The 17,472-nt window shown below is 40.6% G+C and overlaps 1 protein-coding gene across 1 annotated transcript; it reads right to left on the reverse strand.

Annotated features, from left to right (window-relative positions):
- Positions 1-3,907: 3,907 nt before the first annotated feature.
- Positions 3,908-8,153, reverse strand: LOC139147849 (transcriptional repressor scratch 2-like). The gene is made up of 2 exons (XM_070719062.1): positions 7,463-8,153; positions 3,908-7,108 (listed from the first exon to the last, which is right to left on the reverse strand). The coding sequence occupies exons 1-2, from the start codon at positions 7,596-7,598 to the stop codon at positions 6,378-6,380; spliced, it is 867 nt and encodes a 288-aa protein (XP_070575163.1). The 5' UTR covers positions 7,599-8,153; the 3' UTR covers positions 3,908-6,377.
- Between the last annotated feature and the right edge of the window lie 9,319 nt (positions 8,154-17,472).

The raw sequence follows: 17,472 nt of genomic DNA on the forward strand, positions 1-17,472 counted from the left end.
TGGAGTTTCTGTCATTCGTCTATTATCTTGTTTGGATGGAGAAATCTGTTGACGAGATTCCACGCGGACATAAAGAAAAACTGGTAAAGAAATGCAATGTTGGGTTTTATAAAAGCTCTCGATTACTCCCACTCAGACTTGTTGTAATAAAAACGATCTGTTGTCCCATACAATGAATTCAACTGCTGAAGACTTTTTTCTATCACTAAAAGATGATTCGAGATGGCGCGCAAATTCATTGCGCGGTCTTTTGACACGTCTCACAAAGGGACTCGAATAACAACCTGAAAATTAATTTGTTCCATACAGTCACCAAGATGTTATCCTGCTGCGTCGTTGCTTGATAGGGGCTGTCCGTATACGTTTATTCCCGTCGTTCTTCACAAACCGACCGATTTTTCTACTCGCGTGATATCTGAGCTGGAGTGACAGCCTTGAAAAAACCCCTGATAGCCGTGGCAGCGTCTGCACGACAAAACTCTACCATTTCGATAACCGATAAGTGGGCTCGGATATTGTCGGGTATCCGAGTGGGGGCACGTTCTTAATTATCATGACCAGTGTACGTGTATGTCGTACCACTAATCCGACAGCAGAAATTTTCTTCCCCAGACTTTCTGTATTTTCTTCAACTCGATATATGTCTATTTATTCTATTTTTGTCAGTAGCCTTTACTTACATTACCTCTTTGCCTGTTTCCCTGCTCCTGCACGTGTAAATGTTTGCCAGTGTCTTTCTTGTCAGCGAGCAATTATATATATATATATATATATATATATATATATATATATATATATATATATATATATATATATATATATATATGTGTGTGTGTGTGGTGTGTGTGTGTGTGTGTGTGTGTGTGTGTGTGTGTGTGTGAGAGAGTGCAGATTAATCAAGAAAATTATAAATTATATTTTATATAATTATAATTGTATTTAAATAAATGTGTGTCAATACGCATAGTTTGTAGATATATAGATGGGTAGAGAGATAGATATAGACATAAAATAGATACATACATACAACATACATACATACATACATACATTCATACATACATACATACATACATACATACATACATACATACATACATACATACATACATACATACATACATACATACATACATACATACATACATACATACATACATACATACATACATACATACATACATACATACATACATACATACGTGCCCACACAGTGACAGTATTGCAGACAATACCATACACAGTATCTGTATGAGTGCTCTCTGATGGGTGCATCAATACAAATTGATCTGGAATCCAATGAAAGCTGTGATGTCAGGGAATGCCATGGTAACGCGATGGAATTTCGCCACTGGCGAGCTTAACAAGTCGTTCAGGATAAAATTAGATTGTGTGCAAAATTCTCCCCTATGGCGATGTGAAAAAAAAACTAAATCTGACAATAGAAGTCGAGATGTTGCATTAATAAAGCAAAACCCACCTTGATAACTAATTCAGTTGATTTTCTTAGCGATTCTGCGCGCCGTGTTCTTTAAACTCTCCCGTGCAGTGGGAGAAGCTGCACGCATGTATTTACAAGCGTTTAATCTCTCCCATGCAGACTTTGATCACGCAACGGTCAAAAAGGGAGCGCGATTATAACCGGGATTTAGCGTTTTCCTAATCAAGTTTCTGTGCTATCTAGAGAATTTAGACAAATCTGTCCATTTTCTTTCGGAAGCTGTTAGGCTGAACCTCGTCCGCTGCCCAGTGATTACCCCGTTACAAAAGCCTCGAAGCACAATGCCAAATATACACGAGCTCGAGGACTTAACAGCAGAGCAGACTACTACTATGTATAAAGACACAACACTTAACTAAGCAAATGACATAAATATCGCAAGTTATTGCAAAATTCCCTCGGATAATATAAATACGGGTGAAAGTTCTACTCCAAACACTCGGATAATGTCATGCTACACCGTTTATTTGGTCTTATTTCTCCTTCTCTATGTTGCAATTAATTACAAGAAAATACAATTTGGTTAGTGTGAGTCATAACTTCAATCCAATAAAAGAGTTCTCCCGGGCGAAATGCAATGTCCATGAAAGGGCCTTCATTATAAATCGACCATTATCTACCCGTAAAGCCAAATTCTCTAGCAGATCTCGCAAAAATTTGTTAGATATTGTCAATAAAATTTGTTCAAATACCGTGAGACATTTAAATGGCTTTGCAATCTGGCGCATAAAATTGCAAAGGGTGAATGAGTCTTTCGCACGCCGACCAAGACCAGCATATTCTGAGATCTTTCCTGCAGAAAAAAAATCCAAAATTATACGCCGTGTGGTGTAATTGAGATGATTATACAGCGAATGAAATCAAGTCAGCCAGCGAATCAATGGAAGTCAGCCGTCGACAACGCAGTTCGACTTTATCCAATTACGTCATTACGCCAATCCGAGAACTGTAAAGCCCAAAATGCTTTAAATGGTTTGCACAAAGCGATGCCACAAAAATAAAAGGGCGTATAAATTGAGACAAAATTGCCCTGTAAGGTGAAACCGCTCAGGCACCGAGGTGCGCTACTGTTTCAACCCTAACGAAGTATAGTCAAGCGCGAAACGCGCGCTATACATTTCGGAACGATCTCCATCGTGGAGAGCTGTACGTGTGTATATCAGCCACTTTCCGATGGGGTGGCCGTGCAGTAGGAGAAAGGTGGTCAATAACAGCGATAAATTCTAAATGTTGGGAATTTGGAAAATAATACTACCATGCGCATGACAATATGAGAAATCTTCTGCAAGCGTAACTCTTGTCATTCCTTACAAATTGACGGGATTTTCGATGATTTGCTGACATTCTCTGTGTGATTGAACGTGCAAAGTTTGCGCAATTTCTGCAAATTTTATAGCAATTAATGTTATATGATCTTAATTTTTAGCACAAGTTGGTTTCCCCTGTCATTCTCCAAAGTTTACTTCCCCCGAAGCCCCCCTTCGTCGTACACGGACGTTAGCTGTTTGGCTTTTAAAAGGCCTGCGTAAAGTGCACTGGATTTCGAGCCCCCGATTAAATTTAGAGACGCTCGCCTACAAGTGCTAGAAGTGTGTAATATTAGAAGCACACATATGCTACTTTCCCTTTCATAGTGTACTTCTCCACTTCTTTCTCGTGCTGGCGGGAAAATACATATTCAGAACGGCCGAACCAGTCGCGCTCACTTCCAACTTGTTACTCCCGCGCGTCCGCCATTTTGATTTTGATGCACTCGATCGCAATAACATTCATAATATTGGAAGACCGTGCGTTTGGGGAGATATGCCTGATATTTTTTTCTTTTCGTTATTATTCACCAGCCTTAAGTAAAAATTATCGGCCGTGGAGACTTGTTTGTGACAAAAGCAACATGTTATATTAGAGTGCGAGCTTCGCTGATTGGACGCTTTGAAATCAATTGCACGGAGACACGGTGATGAATTCTCTAAGCCCTTGGGCTTAGAACACACAATTACATGATGGACTCGGCTGTAATAAACATACCAAGTCGAAATTCAATGGAATATACTTTAACACAAAAAGCAGCAAACTGACTGTAATTGTAATAAAACGATTGATCAAAGGACGAAAAATAGATAACCCACTTTTGGGAAGAGTATGAGCAGTAGGTAGAGGCAATGCGCAGACGGCGTCAATTAAGATGTAGATGTAGGGAAATAAAAACACGTTAATTTACGAGATTTTGATTCTTCATTCGTTTGCTCCACGACTGAAATATACAGAGGATATCGCGAGGTCAAAGTTCACGTGGGGCGTAATAAATATTCTGCTGCGGCCGAGAGCTCATTTCGGTTTCTGAACGCATTTCTTCGAGAGTAGCCGTCGTAGATTAGATAAGGGACGACACGCCATCACGACTCAGGGTATGTTTCAAGAATGACTGTTGGGTTTTATTGCACATTAAGGTCACACAGTAATGTTCTGTCTGATACAGTTCAGTACGTTCACTTTAAATATCTTTTGCTACCTCAAAAGAAAGAAAAAAAACCACTCGTTTAGTACGGTTACATCGTATTCGGTAAAAATATCACCGTCATATAATTTGTACACACACACACACACACGCACACACATTGAAACTAATTCCTCGGTTCTTAACAGTTAAAAGTTAACACCACACACTAAACAAACAAACAAACAAACATTGTCTGTTGCATGTGAAAAAATTGCACGTCAACTTGTACGAATTTGATGATTAAAGATAGTACTTTCATATCATTAGGATCATTCTACTCTTTAATGGGAGAGATTTCTTCACGGGAGGGACGTGTTGAAGATTGCATCAGTATAGATACCTACACTATGTTTCAAACTCCCTCACCCCTTTTTTAGAAAAATATAGTACAAGATCCTTTTTTTTATTGTTTTGCATATTAGAAAACCTACCACCTGCAACTATGGGGAGACTAAGTATTATTTAATATTGAGTATTGCTTATTAAGTTAAACGTCCCTCCAACGTGGAGATATTGTCCTCTCCCTCTCAAATAATAGAGTGACCGATATATTTTGGGGTATTGTTGAGTAAAGAGTGGTCGAAAATGTATGGAATCGTCTTATCCGAGACAAGAGATACGAGACTGAGGCGGCTTGTCGACGAAGGCCGCCCTGTATAAGTGTCAAACACACATGTCGTTTCATTATATACCCATTCTTTTAACGGATATAGGTAAATACAACCTGATTCAGAGCATCAAATACGTCATGCGTAACCCCTGCTTTCAAATAATTTGGAGGTGAAAAAATCTCAGCTACTAAATAGAGTTAATTTTGTTTCTGCATTTCTCTTGATTTGTCCCCGATTTCCTTCGCCAAATAACAAGGCGATGACGCAAATATTCTGTTCAACAGTGTTCAATACTGAACGTTGCGAGCGCTGGGAATTTAATTATGCCGGGGAACCACCACAAAGAAAAGACCCTTTTTCTCGCAGTCAGCTTTTTTCAGTGGAGTTATCAATGCAGTATCCTTCAATTTCGGTGTGCACAATACAACGACAACAACAAAGGGAGTGACTTCTTCGTTTTTCGCAGTGTCAAAGGTCAAATCGAAAACCTCTGCCGCTAAAAATGGCTTGCAATCTGTTGCTGCGTCACGTACCGTCGCTCGGAAATCGCATCACACCAAAAAAAAAGTCTCTTCATCGTCAACATCAAAAGATCACATAAAAACTACATGACCTGCTTTTAAAATCGTCTTTTCTATCATAAATATAATAACTGGAGAGATATTTCGTTGCTTAAATTATTGCAAAAACGGGTGAGTAATTTCCCCGAATCTGTACGGTTCAGAGTCTATGTGTTTTCTATTATCGGAAACGTTGGTCCATTATACGGCACAATGCCGTGAATGTGTTCTGTGTTTGCCTGTTAATGACGTCGAGACCCCTTCCAATATTCACTGTTGTTTAACGTTGCACTCTTCGGGCGGGGGGTTCCAATGTCGTACTCAAATTCGCAAATTGCTGTAAATTACACCAAATTTCTCGTCATTTTTTCTCTTCCGTTCTCCACTGGCTTAAAACGTCGGATCTTGGGAGCTATTCAGCTTTTTAGCGCCGACCTCTCGCTTTCTTTTGCGTAATGTTCCGTCACAAGGCGTGTTCATTATACGGGTGTACCACTTGCATCTCTTCTAAGTAGGTACGCATGGGATTTGCATCCACATGAAAACAAAATTTAAAAAAAATCCGATGGAGCGGGATACGCAAGTGAAAGATGACCTGTTTCTCTTCAAAGCAGTCTCTCAGGTATCTGAACCCTGGGACGAAGCCCGCAACGACGCTATTTACAACAAAACCGCTGTCTCAGTCGCTTCCCACTGAAAGAAGGATGCTGTGTGTTGGTGTCACCATCGTAATGTCCATGCAGTGTCGCATGTTGAACTGACGACAATTTCTCGAGATGCGCGTGAGCTGTCCATCGGAAAGAAAATCGCAAAATCACATCTCCATTGCGTCATTTGTTGGTAAAATAACCATCCACACAGACAAGGCCCGATACTCCCGTCTTTCTTTAGAACACAGTGTATCTTTGTTTTCAGTGTTAAATAAAATGTTTATCTTCTTATTCGCATATAAAAAAAGCTCCAAAAGACTTCAATGGTGCCTTTGATGCGCTAAATTTGAGACCATGTTGTATTTGTTTTCTAAATACTACAACCAGCAACAGACAGCTTCAGTGTTCTACGTAAACAACACATCGGAATGACACAATCGAGACGCTATCCATTTCTGAGAGCTGTACTTGTTTTGACGAAAACAAGCTGCCGTTTCATCTATCGTTCGCAGAAGATGTCAACATATCACGATCCCGCCTTGCTCGGACAACTCTTCTTCACACGAGCGTCGTCAACTCCGGGGGCGAAAAAGCCGCCGTGTCGCTGTCCACCAGCGACGAAACCGACGACGAAGGTGACGACGGGGCCGTCATTGATTTGAAACAGGCCGACTCGTAGTGTTTGTTGAGGTATGACTTGAGCGCGAACGACTTGTTACACCTCTTGCAGGCGAAGTTCTTGTACGCGGAGTGGGTCTGCATATGGGCGCGTAAATTCGATCTATCGGCGAAAGCCTTGCCGCAGTGCGCACAACCGAAGGGTTTCTCTCCCGTGTGCGAGCGCATGTGTCCCTGCAGTAGCCACGGCCTGCTGAACGACTTCCCGCAGATGCTGCAGCGGTGCTTGAGGTCGTGCGTCAGCACGTGCATGGCGAGTGCTGGCATGCTGACGTACACCTTGCCGCACGCGGGGCATTTCTTGGCCAATTTGCTATCCAGGCTGCGGTGCGTCTGTTTGTGCCGCGACAAGTTCGACGACGTTGCGTAATGTTTCCCGCACTCGTTACACGTGTATCTCTGTCGGTTCTGCTCATCGGCGTTCAGGCCTCGCTTTCTCGATCGGCCGTCCGTGATGAGGAACGCGTCGTAGGCTACCTCCCCTTTCTCCTCGTGGAAATTGTTCCTCTTGAATTCCTCTATCTTGTCATCGGACTCCCCTTTGATGGTCAGGTCCCGAACGCTGTTGTTGTTCTCGATGTCGCTGTTCGGCAGAATGTCGTGAATGTATCCTGTGTGAATTTCAAATTACGGAAGAAAGAGAAGAAGGAGAATAAATACTTGACGAGAGTTAAGTCAACAGATTCTGTAAAGGCACTTACGGATGAAGTGTGCCCTTAAATAATACTCGGAAAACAAATAACCACATGTGGGGACGCAACAAGGTTAAACCGTGGATGTATATATCCTCGGTTTGACCGGGAGTTGAAGCAACAGGGCAGATATGTCGAATGATGTACTCTTGTCTCTGCGCGAATCCCCTAGCCATCATCCTCGCGTATGCATGCAAAGCCAAGCATGACGGCGAGGCGAAGGCTGTGCACAGAGATTTTGACGAAGACACGCTGTAGAATACGTCAACTTACCATTATTCAATCGTACGCAGATCCCGCTGACGACGCGGTTGCCGACGACCAACGGCCGATTCGTCTTGGACGCGGCCTCCGAGTGGGAGACGGCGTCTTCCGATTTCACTTTTTTGACGAGGAACGAGCGGGGCATGGTGCTGGCGATGGCGTGGCTGGGATGCCTTTGACGTTTTAAGAGGATGACGACGACGATGTGCGTGTTGCTGCGTACGTTGTTTGCTTCTACAGCGCCGTCAAGTGAATGAGCTCCAGGTCTGGGTACTTTATAGGCGAATACAGTCGCTGTGATCAGGTGGTACAACTAAATGGAAATACTTAAGCTTAATCCATCAACAGCCCCACGAGATCGTCTAGAAAATTAGCGAACAAAAACGCAGCGTTTGCAAGCTCTGATACAAATTTCAAGTCGAATTAAAACCCCGGGTAGTGGGAGCTGTCAGCAACTGTTACTCACTGCCAGGGTTCAACAGTCCCAAATAGATGACGGTGGCAAACACACACCCAAACAGGAACTTCAATTAGTTAACGACCAGCGCGAATCAAAAGTGTCAATTTGAAGCTACCCCAGTGTCCAAAAGTAACTTCTGTCAGAACAATTAACTATTTTCGCGCATGTGCGACCCGTAGCGTCGATCAGAGACGGCTCGCTGAAATTAAGGAAAAAAAACACTGCCTTGCTGGTTTATATACAGGGCTGGGAGTTACTTCTAAACAATTCCCATCCCACTGCGTTCTTTGTTCTCATCATGCTACGCACACGCGCATTCGTTAACAAAATGTCATTATTCAAATGAGAGCAATCGGCCCATCTCTCCCCGAATCGATATACGATGGAATCGTCTCAGTGCATATGTGTAAAATTAAGTGCCCTCTATCTGCTTTCCTATTGGCTGGCAGTGAGCCTAACGAATGAAATTACGTACTGTGTTACAATTTTTTTCAATAATATATGCCAGGTATTTCACGCATGTTCTGGGGCTTGGTCGTAAAATTTCGCAAAAAAAAACCCTCCCGCCTGGCACCTTGTTGTCACAGTTTCCGGCTGTATTCATATGCGCAGAAAGTGCAATTTTAAAACCCTGTATTGAGTCCGTCTGGGAATGAACAAGCCAACAGGAAAACGCTCAGGTGTTATTGGTGTGTAAGCGGTCTAGTGTGACATGTAATACTTGTGAGGCCTTTCCGTGTCTTTCAAAGCCGTTTCCCGTCTACTGTCTCGTTTTCTTTTATTAGGCCTATATCCACTGGTTGACATGAACGAGAAACACCTGTTGGTTCACTTGCCAGCTCCTGTAAAGTCAGTGGTATAAATAATACAGCAGAGTGAACGTGTTTTGATGCTAGTTTAACTGTTTTTTTGGAGTCGCCATTTTTTTTTCAGGCAGGATTTTTGGCGCAAAACTGTTCCAGTGTTTTGTAAATCGCATCCACTTCACGGCTGCATTTCTGTAAAAGACGGTAAAAATTTAGCACTAATTTCAAACTATTCGAAAATATTTTACAATCTTTTAGGGATTTTTTCAACGAAAATGGCGAATTAAATCACTGTCGCACTAGATGTAATTTATGCATCCAGTTTCAATAATTGACGATAAAAGAGGTCGCCTGAACTTTAAATTTCATAGACCACGTATGGCATAAAAAACTTAGTTTTAATATTTCCACTTTGAGCGTGCTGTTTACAATGATCTTTTCATTGTTTTGTTCTCTGTTCGTTGGTTTTCATTCTAAAGTCATCTTTCCAGGCTGACTTAATACGCGACACGCACTATTCGTATGGAATAAATCTAATGTTACGTGTGTCCTACTGAGAAAAGGCGAGGGTTTTTTTTGTCCACGAATCTGCGTCATCAACGCGCCAGTTCGAATTATCAGAAATCGACCACCTAGTCAGTTGTGGTGCCTGTCAATAGCAGGGTCCAATCTGTACATGTTGTTCGCTATAGATTGCTCGGTGCATCCACAATGCCCCGCTTCCCTTTTCAAAGGTATAGATAAGCTTTTACAATACACACTTGCACAATGTGCTCCTTTTTTTGCTCTTCTCTCGTCTCCCCGTAGCTATCATACTGCACATTGCATTTTATTCGCGTTTTGGACGTTCAAAGACAGACGTATTTTCTAAACTTTGTCAAATGACTTTTCCCCCTTCTTGTCAAAATATTGGACCCCCTAGTCAAGAGAGAAGGGCAATTCTTATCTCATGCATACATATATGTACCGTTCTTTACTCGATAGGTTCCTTAACTGTTTGACATTTAAAAGTGATATGATACAAAATGAAAAATGTGTAAACGGAAACGTTGATGCGTAGCCCTTACAGTCGGCACTAATTTAGACACCGTTGTGACTGGCAATCCTCCGAAAATATTAATAAAAATTACATGCTATTTTGATTCGCGTTCTAAAATTTGGAATAAAAAAATAAAAAAGTGAGTTAGTTTGACAATGAATTTGATAAAGATATCGTTTCCGGTATAATTGAATTTTGTTAATTGAATTAACTTGTAGATGTCAGCGGAAGCCTCAACTGTAATGGTTTCCTCGACTGTCGTGACACTCTGAACCGCATAGTCTGTTCATTGAGATACAAACGAGTCTCTCTCACTTATACATCTGTATCCTTGGTCTATTTCAAAAGTTGAATTTCCCGTCTCCCACAGATATGGAAACTTTCCTTAATTTTAATGCTAAAACCAATGGACAAAATTGTAAAATTTGACGTTTTTAGTTTCTCAAGGTTGAATTTCGATATAAATTATTGTGACTTGTAAACGCGACTTCTCACTTTGTCATGCATGCGTGGCGATCGACCGCAACCGGAAATGAAACGGCTCCCTTGGTCGGCGTATGTCTCTTGTGCTCGCCAACGACAATGCCCGATCGATTGAACCACACCGAGACCAAATATGGTAAAACAACAGAAAAAAACCAACCGAGGGCCGGAAATGGTGAACAACTCTGTTATTGGAACAGAATAAGTAGAGAATTACAATTTTCTCGGCATATATCAAAACAGTGCAAAATTGATGAGATTGTACAGTGCTTGGTATTCAAAGACCACAATTCATAGCGTGCTTCTGCTCTAAACATGTATACGTTCTATAATACATGTATGCATTTGTTATCCCAGTATCATTTGTTCGTTTGTTCGATAAGATGTTCTTTTATTCATTTCAAATCGCGCGTCTAAAGTCCCGATATATATATATATATATATATATAATATATATATATATATATATATATATATATATATATATATATATATATGTATATATATATATATATATATATATATATATACTTGTCACTCTACAGGATATATATATATATATATATATATATATATATATATATATACTATATATATATATGTACAATATATAATATTAAGTTTGGTCTGTTTTTGCAACAGTGTGTCTTTCAAAATTACCCTCAACTCAACAGATGAAATTGCAATAATCCTAGTTTTGATCGATTCTTATATTTATTTTAGGAAAACCCTGTATACAATTATACGCATCCAGGCGTCGTGATCTTGGCGATCTTAGGATAGGGAAATCTGTTTATTCAATCAGGGCTTCTCACAGCTTAGAACCGAGATACATCGTTTGTCTACCCTCCCTTTCTTTCTTCCTTCTTTAAAACCGAAGTTTTTAAAGTCACAGAAGGTGACGTGATGAATAGGCTCGAAGTTCACCGCCAAATGTCCACCACAATAGCAGCACGCGACCAGATCGCGCTGTGTGTGGGCACAGACAAAAACACGCACAAAGCCCGACACGCGCCCTTCATTAATTATTAACGACGAACAACTCTAAACCTGTCAGCCCGCGCTGCATCCGCGTGTGACCAGGACAATTGCCTGTAATTACGACGCGAGATGATTCGTCGCTATCAGCGAAAACAACTGTACATACAGCGCAACAAGAGAAATTCGAATCAGTTACGGAACTTTCGCAAAAAAAGATAAAAGTAGACATTGTCTAATCAAATTTATGCAATAAATATTAGCTTGTATAATTCCAGAAAAATAAAACGCAAGACATACATACGAAACCACACAACTCAATCAATAGAAACAGTTTATAGTTTTGTGTCTTCATTTTTTATGGTCTTTGTGTTTGTATATATTACCATTTCGGACCAACGTTTGAAAATTGACATATTTTAATCCTTTTAAAGGTAAAGAGCCCCCGAAATCAAAAGTTTTGGCCAAGCGTAATTAACTAGCTGAAATGAAACAGGCTATCGACCAGGTCCATCCTGTCGCAATTTTTGTTTTTGAATCAAAGGGAAAATCAATGATGTTGTGTTTAATTGGATTGCAGTCGCCTTCTGCCACGCGCTTTCTTAATCAATATCTAATTCTTCCGGAATTAAATTAAAAGATTTGGACACGGCCAGAGACTCGCGACGAAAAATGAAAATAAACAGACACTCATACTAAGATGCCAATACCTAAAAGCTTTCGGGAAAAAAAGAATTATATGGTTTTGGAAACAACTCTAAATTGTGAACAATACATTTCGAAACCGTCATCCCTAAGCCTTACAGGGGCATGCAGTGATTTTAAGATTTCTGCTGTGTTGTCTTTGTGTGTTTAATTGTGTAGTGCGTGTGCCTGCGTGTAATACATCTCCGTTTACTATCAGTGCCTCGAAATTATAAATCACAACTTGTTTGAAATTCGGAGGCAACTTTGTAGCCTGCGTGTTTGCAATGCGCAAATGAGCAAGGTCTGAGTCTCGCGGTCCAGCCCAATGCCTGTCAAGTTGATAGGTTGCACAACTTTGCCCTCTCAATTATAAGTCGACTTTGTGTAAGATTTGATGAAATTCTAGGGTATTCAGACGTTTTTGAGAATGAGAGCTGTCATGTTTTTAAAAAAAACGCAGATGACTGGCGATTATATGTCTGTACAAACCTAACCAAAGCCGAGAAAGGATTCCAGAGAAATTTGAGCGAAAATACTGTCATGACAAGGAGTCTTTGAGAATACCAGCATGATGTGTGGTGCGGTAGCAGCGTCCTCAGGGAGACTACAATCAACCGACCCAATGACGTCACTCTTAGTCACTCTTTTCCAGATGCGAATTTTTTATCAGTCAAATTTCGTCTAAAGAAATCGCACTCTCGGCGGTACACAGTCATCGTCTGACGCATTTTTTTGGCGGGAAACACATTTCGTCTGACACTCGCGCGCACGAAAATGATGTTGATTCACTCGTTCGGTTTGCTCAGAGGAATCTTTACCGACTATCGCCAGAATGTCTACAGCAACGAACACGGGGTCACCGCGTATACCCCTCCACATTTGAAAAGAATTCTCCGAGGACAACCCGAAACATAGGAAAACTTAATGCAGACAATAAATCATTTATGTCCGCTATTACAAACAGTCGAAAACCGTGATTTGTGATATGCTGTGGCTTGCTCGGCTTGCGGGGTTCGCCTGTTAAACAAAAAGTCGACGCAACAATGCGTTGAACTCTCAACATCTCTTCTGGTTTTGCAGTTACTTTTGGTCAAGTCCAGGTGCGCGTATAACATTTTTGTGGTTTTATGGTTTGTTAAGCGATATAGGAGACAGGGGGCACTGTTATTTACTCTCGCATTTGGAAATTTTACAAAAGGCGGTGTTCATACGCAGGTCGTTAATATGATTTTTCGCCACCCGTAGGCATAAAATAATATAATCATAATTCTGGGGATTGTCTCATATAGCCAACTCGAAAGGCAGATCGACTAGCGGGGGTTTTATAGATCGCTTCAAGAATCCTCAGCGCAGGCTAACCATTACTGGCGTTGGAATAAAACATGTTGCCCTCCTGTACAATTTGTGCCCCCGTATTATCTGAAGACACCGGCCCAGAAGGCGCGGAGCGTGGATCCGCGCGTATCCAGCCTTGTCTGCGACATGCGCACCGAGATTAACGCAGGCAGGTTTATCAGAAACTGTTATCGAATGCGTTGACACGGCGGGGATATTGGATGGCCATCACCGTAAAAACATAACATTACTAACTCCCATCGCTGCGGCGTCGCCCCGGGCCAGACCTCCTCGGGGAGGTCTCCGAGTCAAAGTACTGAATCGCAAAAGTTGGCTGACGGCAGCGGAGAGGCCGAGAGCTCCCGTTTGTCAGTTGTTCTTTTATTGTGCACATTGAGCGAAATGTCATGTGTCGTTTTGGATTCCGTCAATTCTCCCAGGCCTGGGAATTAGACTCCCAACACTTATTAAGACACCGTGTAAACACACCGGTGTCACGTGCCACGCGATCCCTATATTCGTTATCAAAGATACATTTACCCTCGAGAAATCCAAATCCCCCTTTTGGAAAATTCTGAGAAAACTGAAGCGTATCCAAGGTGATGATGTCACATCGTGGAAATGATATGTTGGAATCCTTCCGTACGTGCCCCATCACAGTGTCTTATCTGAATCAAAACAACCTAGCCAATCTTTCAAGACAACAGGTGGAAAAGCAACGTGACGACAATCTTTAGCAGACTGTTGCGAAATTTCATAGGACAGAATTTTCATTTTGTGTCAGGCAGCTACATTAATCGAAATAATACTCTTATCTGCGTTGGAAAGGTCAACTTGGAGGGAAACGGTTGAACGATTTGAACTATAGCGAGAATAGCCTGACACCGCCTGACTCATGCGTTATGCAGGGCAGAGTATGAACAAAATATATCATGTACACACAGAGACTCGCATAAAGTCAGACAGATAGACAGTCAGACAGGCAGACACACACACATTGCACAACAAAACTGCCGTGAAGATTCGCCAATTTCAGTGAGGAAGAGATCAAATGCAGCAGAGTGTCACACACCAAGATTGACGTACAGTCCGACGGATTGAGAGACAAACGTACAGACAGACAGACAGACAGACAGACAGACAGACAGACACAAACACACATTGTAAAGCGGTGCGGAAAGTCAGGAATTTCAGTAACAATGGAATACAGCATTGTTAAACAAAAACTCAAAGGGGCGGTATCTGTAACTTTGCCATTGTCTATATTTTGTTCTAGACAGAGTTTGCCATTCTTCTCCCCAAAGAATAAAATGAGAATGCGAAAGAAACGACCACAGTTCATTTGTCAGTGACATCATTCTTGACATTCATATCGTATGGCGTTTTGCTGGCTAGGATAATAACATTTGTATGTATTTCAACGTACTTTCGGGAGAATAAGAAAAAACACTTGCTGATAAAATACCGATAATGCTATGCTTTATAGTACAAAAAATAACTAGAGCTATATGGTTTAATGACGAGAGTTCACTTATTAAAACAGGAGGGTCGTTTAAAATACATTTCGGTGACCGTATGTATAGCAATACCTTTATTGAGAGCTTGTTATTAAAAAAAAACACCCCGATGAATTCAAGTTCTGATTATTTGCAAAATTCGTCGTCATCGGAGCTCATTCGGGAAGATCTTGGACGGAAGACTTCGTGATGACACTTACAGCTGTAACTTTTAAAGATGTAATTGTTCAGAGGGCCTGCCGTGATGCAAGCCAAGTCTACGAGTGTGCGTATTTACATGTGTGCGCCGTCTCATGTCCGTCTGTATATGCAGCTATGTGCACGTGCAGATTTCTTTACACAATGTGTACGGTGTCCCCCGGGGCAGTCAATCCTTGGAAGCAAAATCTTCCTCGACAAAAAAAGGTTAGAGTGAATCAAAATTAAACTTCCCCACAAAACTTCCAGTGATAATACACAAGACAGGACACGATGCAATTTTGAGATCTCATAATGCTGTCATTCAAATGCTCGTTTTCTTTTCCCAGTTTAAACGCACAATAGCTGTAACTTTTGATGCTATAATCATTGCTTTTTTTCAAGAGAATAAGTTCATGTTTTTTACTCGTCCCCTTAAAGTGTGTCGTAGTACAAAGTATTAGCAATGTCCAATATGAAATGCTATTTTTCAACAAACAAATGCTCGCTAAGTTCGGATGAAAATTTAGTTATCAACAACAACATTAATTGGCACTGCACACACAAACAAGCTATGTTGACAAGCTGAACACCAGACTTTTTGAGTTGATTTTTCGGGTAGAACAAAAAGCTATGTTGCACAAACAGAACAAACATTACCCGGAAATACATCAAACGTAACAGCCACAGGAGTGTTAAGGTAGTATGCGCCCCGCCATTAAAAGACTTAAGATTTTGCTCAAACTTTCCTTAAGGAATCTTTCAACTATTCTCTTTCAAAATTAAGAATAAAAATTCGGGGGTTGGGGGGTCACCGTGCAAATTTTGGTACTAGAGAAACAAAAACCCAAGATTTTTGAAATTCAAAATGGCTGCCATCCCTGTGTTAACTCTATGGAGAAAAATGAGAATTTCGAATTTCAAAAAACTAAGCCGATGAAAAGTTTTCTTATACCAAGAGCTTTAAAATAAAACCCCACATGTGGTATATCAGAAAAGAATTGTAAAAGTTTGAGAGTCCGAATATCTGTCTCCGAGGCGCGTTATACCTGAACTAATATCCCACAGTGACCAACTGGTATTATCATCAAGCCATCGTGTTTTACAGATACTGTTGCCGAATGTGGATGTGTACATATTTGGTACTATTTTGTTTCTCTTTAGCTTTCAAAGCACCTATCTGAAGTCGGCGACACACAGACAGGCAGAATATTGTTTTTGGTTTTTTATCCATTTCCTACCAACAAACGACCCTAATCAGCCGTTGTCATCTCTATGGCGACGAATTTTGAAACCAGGACGCGGCAGTGATATTCCTGTGCGATTCTCCGAGTCTGTTATAGACTTTGCAGCGACTTCACAACCACCATCATGTCCTCAAAGGTACGGTCACGACGTAATCAAGATGACCTTTTCCCTCCTGGAAAATGTCAGAAGACGCCGTGACAACCGAGCAAGTCCCGTGGTCGATAACTTTAATATTTCCCTTTGCGCAGACAGCAAAATGTGAAAAAAATTGGCGAGCATTTGTCTAACTTTGCAAAATGCATGATCATTTCGATTCAACCTTTTTACATTAACGTCGAATTGTAAGTTCGAAATCGACAAATACGTCAATCAAGATTTCATATGATAATTCTTGTTGTTTTAGTTATTCATATTTATTTAGACATGATTTAGTGATCATCATAATACATACGTACGTACGTACGTAGACATACCGGGTATATACGCATACATCGATAGATATATAAATAGATACATAAGTAGGTATGTGCATACACACACATGTATATAGATAGATAGATAGATAGATAGATAGATAGATAGATAGATAGATAGATAGATAGATAGATAGATAGGTAGATAGATAGATACATACATACATACTGTAAGTCAGTCAGTCAGTCAGACCGACAGACATCATCCCGACAGACGCAGATACACACACACACACACACACACACACACACACACACACACACACACATATATATATATATATACATATATATATATATATATATATATATATATATATATATATATATATATATATATATATATATATAGACATAGATACATAAATGCACGTTGAAGTATGAAATGTGACTAACTCTTCTGCTGGCTTTTATAAATAAGGTTGAAATGAACAATATGTTACTTTTGCGATTTCGCGGTTCCGTCGATCTTATTCAAACTTTGATTGTCAGATGTGTGCGTCATCTTTGTAAACTATAGTCACTAGGTAACGGAAATTTGAACACCATCGTGTCAATAGGCTGGTTCCAGTAATGTGAGTTATACGTCAGCGTAAAGTTTGGTATGGGTATAGGGTGACTGTGAATTACATACGATTTTGTTCGGCATCTTTGTCGTCATGATGAACCTAGGAGCTTGCACGTTCGAATCAAAAATTCTGTGCCAGACGAGCTATTTCGTGTCTTTGGTTAGCACGTATCGTTTTCAACAAAAAGTTGACGACAAAAAAAGGTCGTAAAAAAGGTATAAAGCACATTTTGAACAACCGTTTGAAA

The sequence above is a fragment of the Ptychodera flava genome, chromosome 13 (genome assembly GCF_041260155.1).
Source record: "Ptychodera flava strain L36383 chromosome 13, AS_Pfla_20210202, whole genome shotgun sequence".
Classification (NCBI taxonomy): domain Eukaryota; kingdom Metazoa; phylum Hemichordata; class Enteropneusta; family Ptychoderidae; genus Ptychodera; species Ptychodera flava.

Bases quoted from the DNA above. Each gene is read 5' to 3' on its own strand.
- LOC139147849 (XM_070719062.1), bottom strand. From the start codon at position 7,598: ATGCCCCGCTCGTTCCTCGTCAAAAAAGTGAAATCGGAAGACGCCGTC. The intron at 7,109-7,462 runs GTAAGTTGACGT...AAATTCACACAG, and splicing joins CTGCGTACGATTGAATAATG to GATACATTCACGACATTCTG.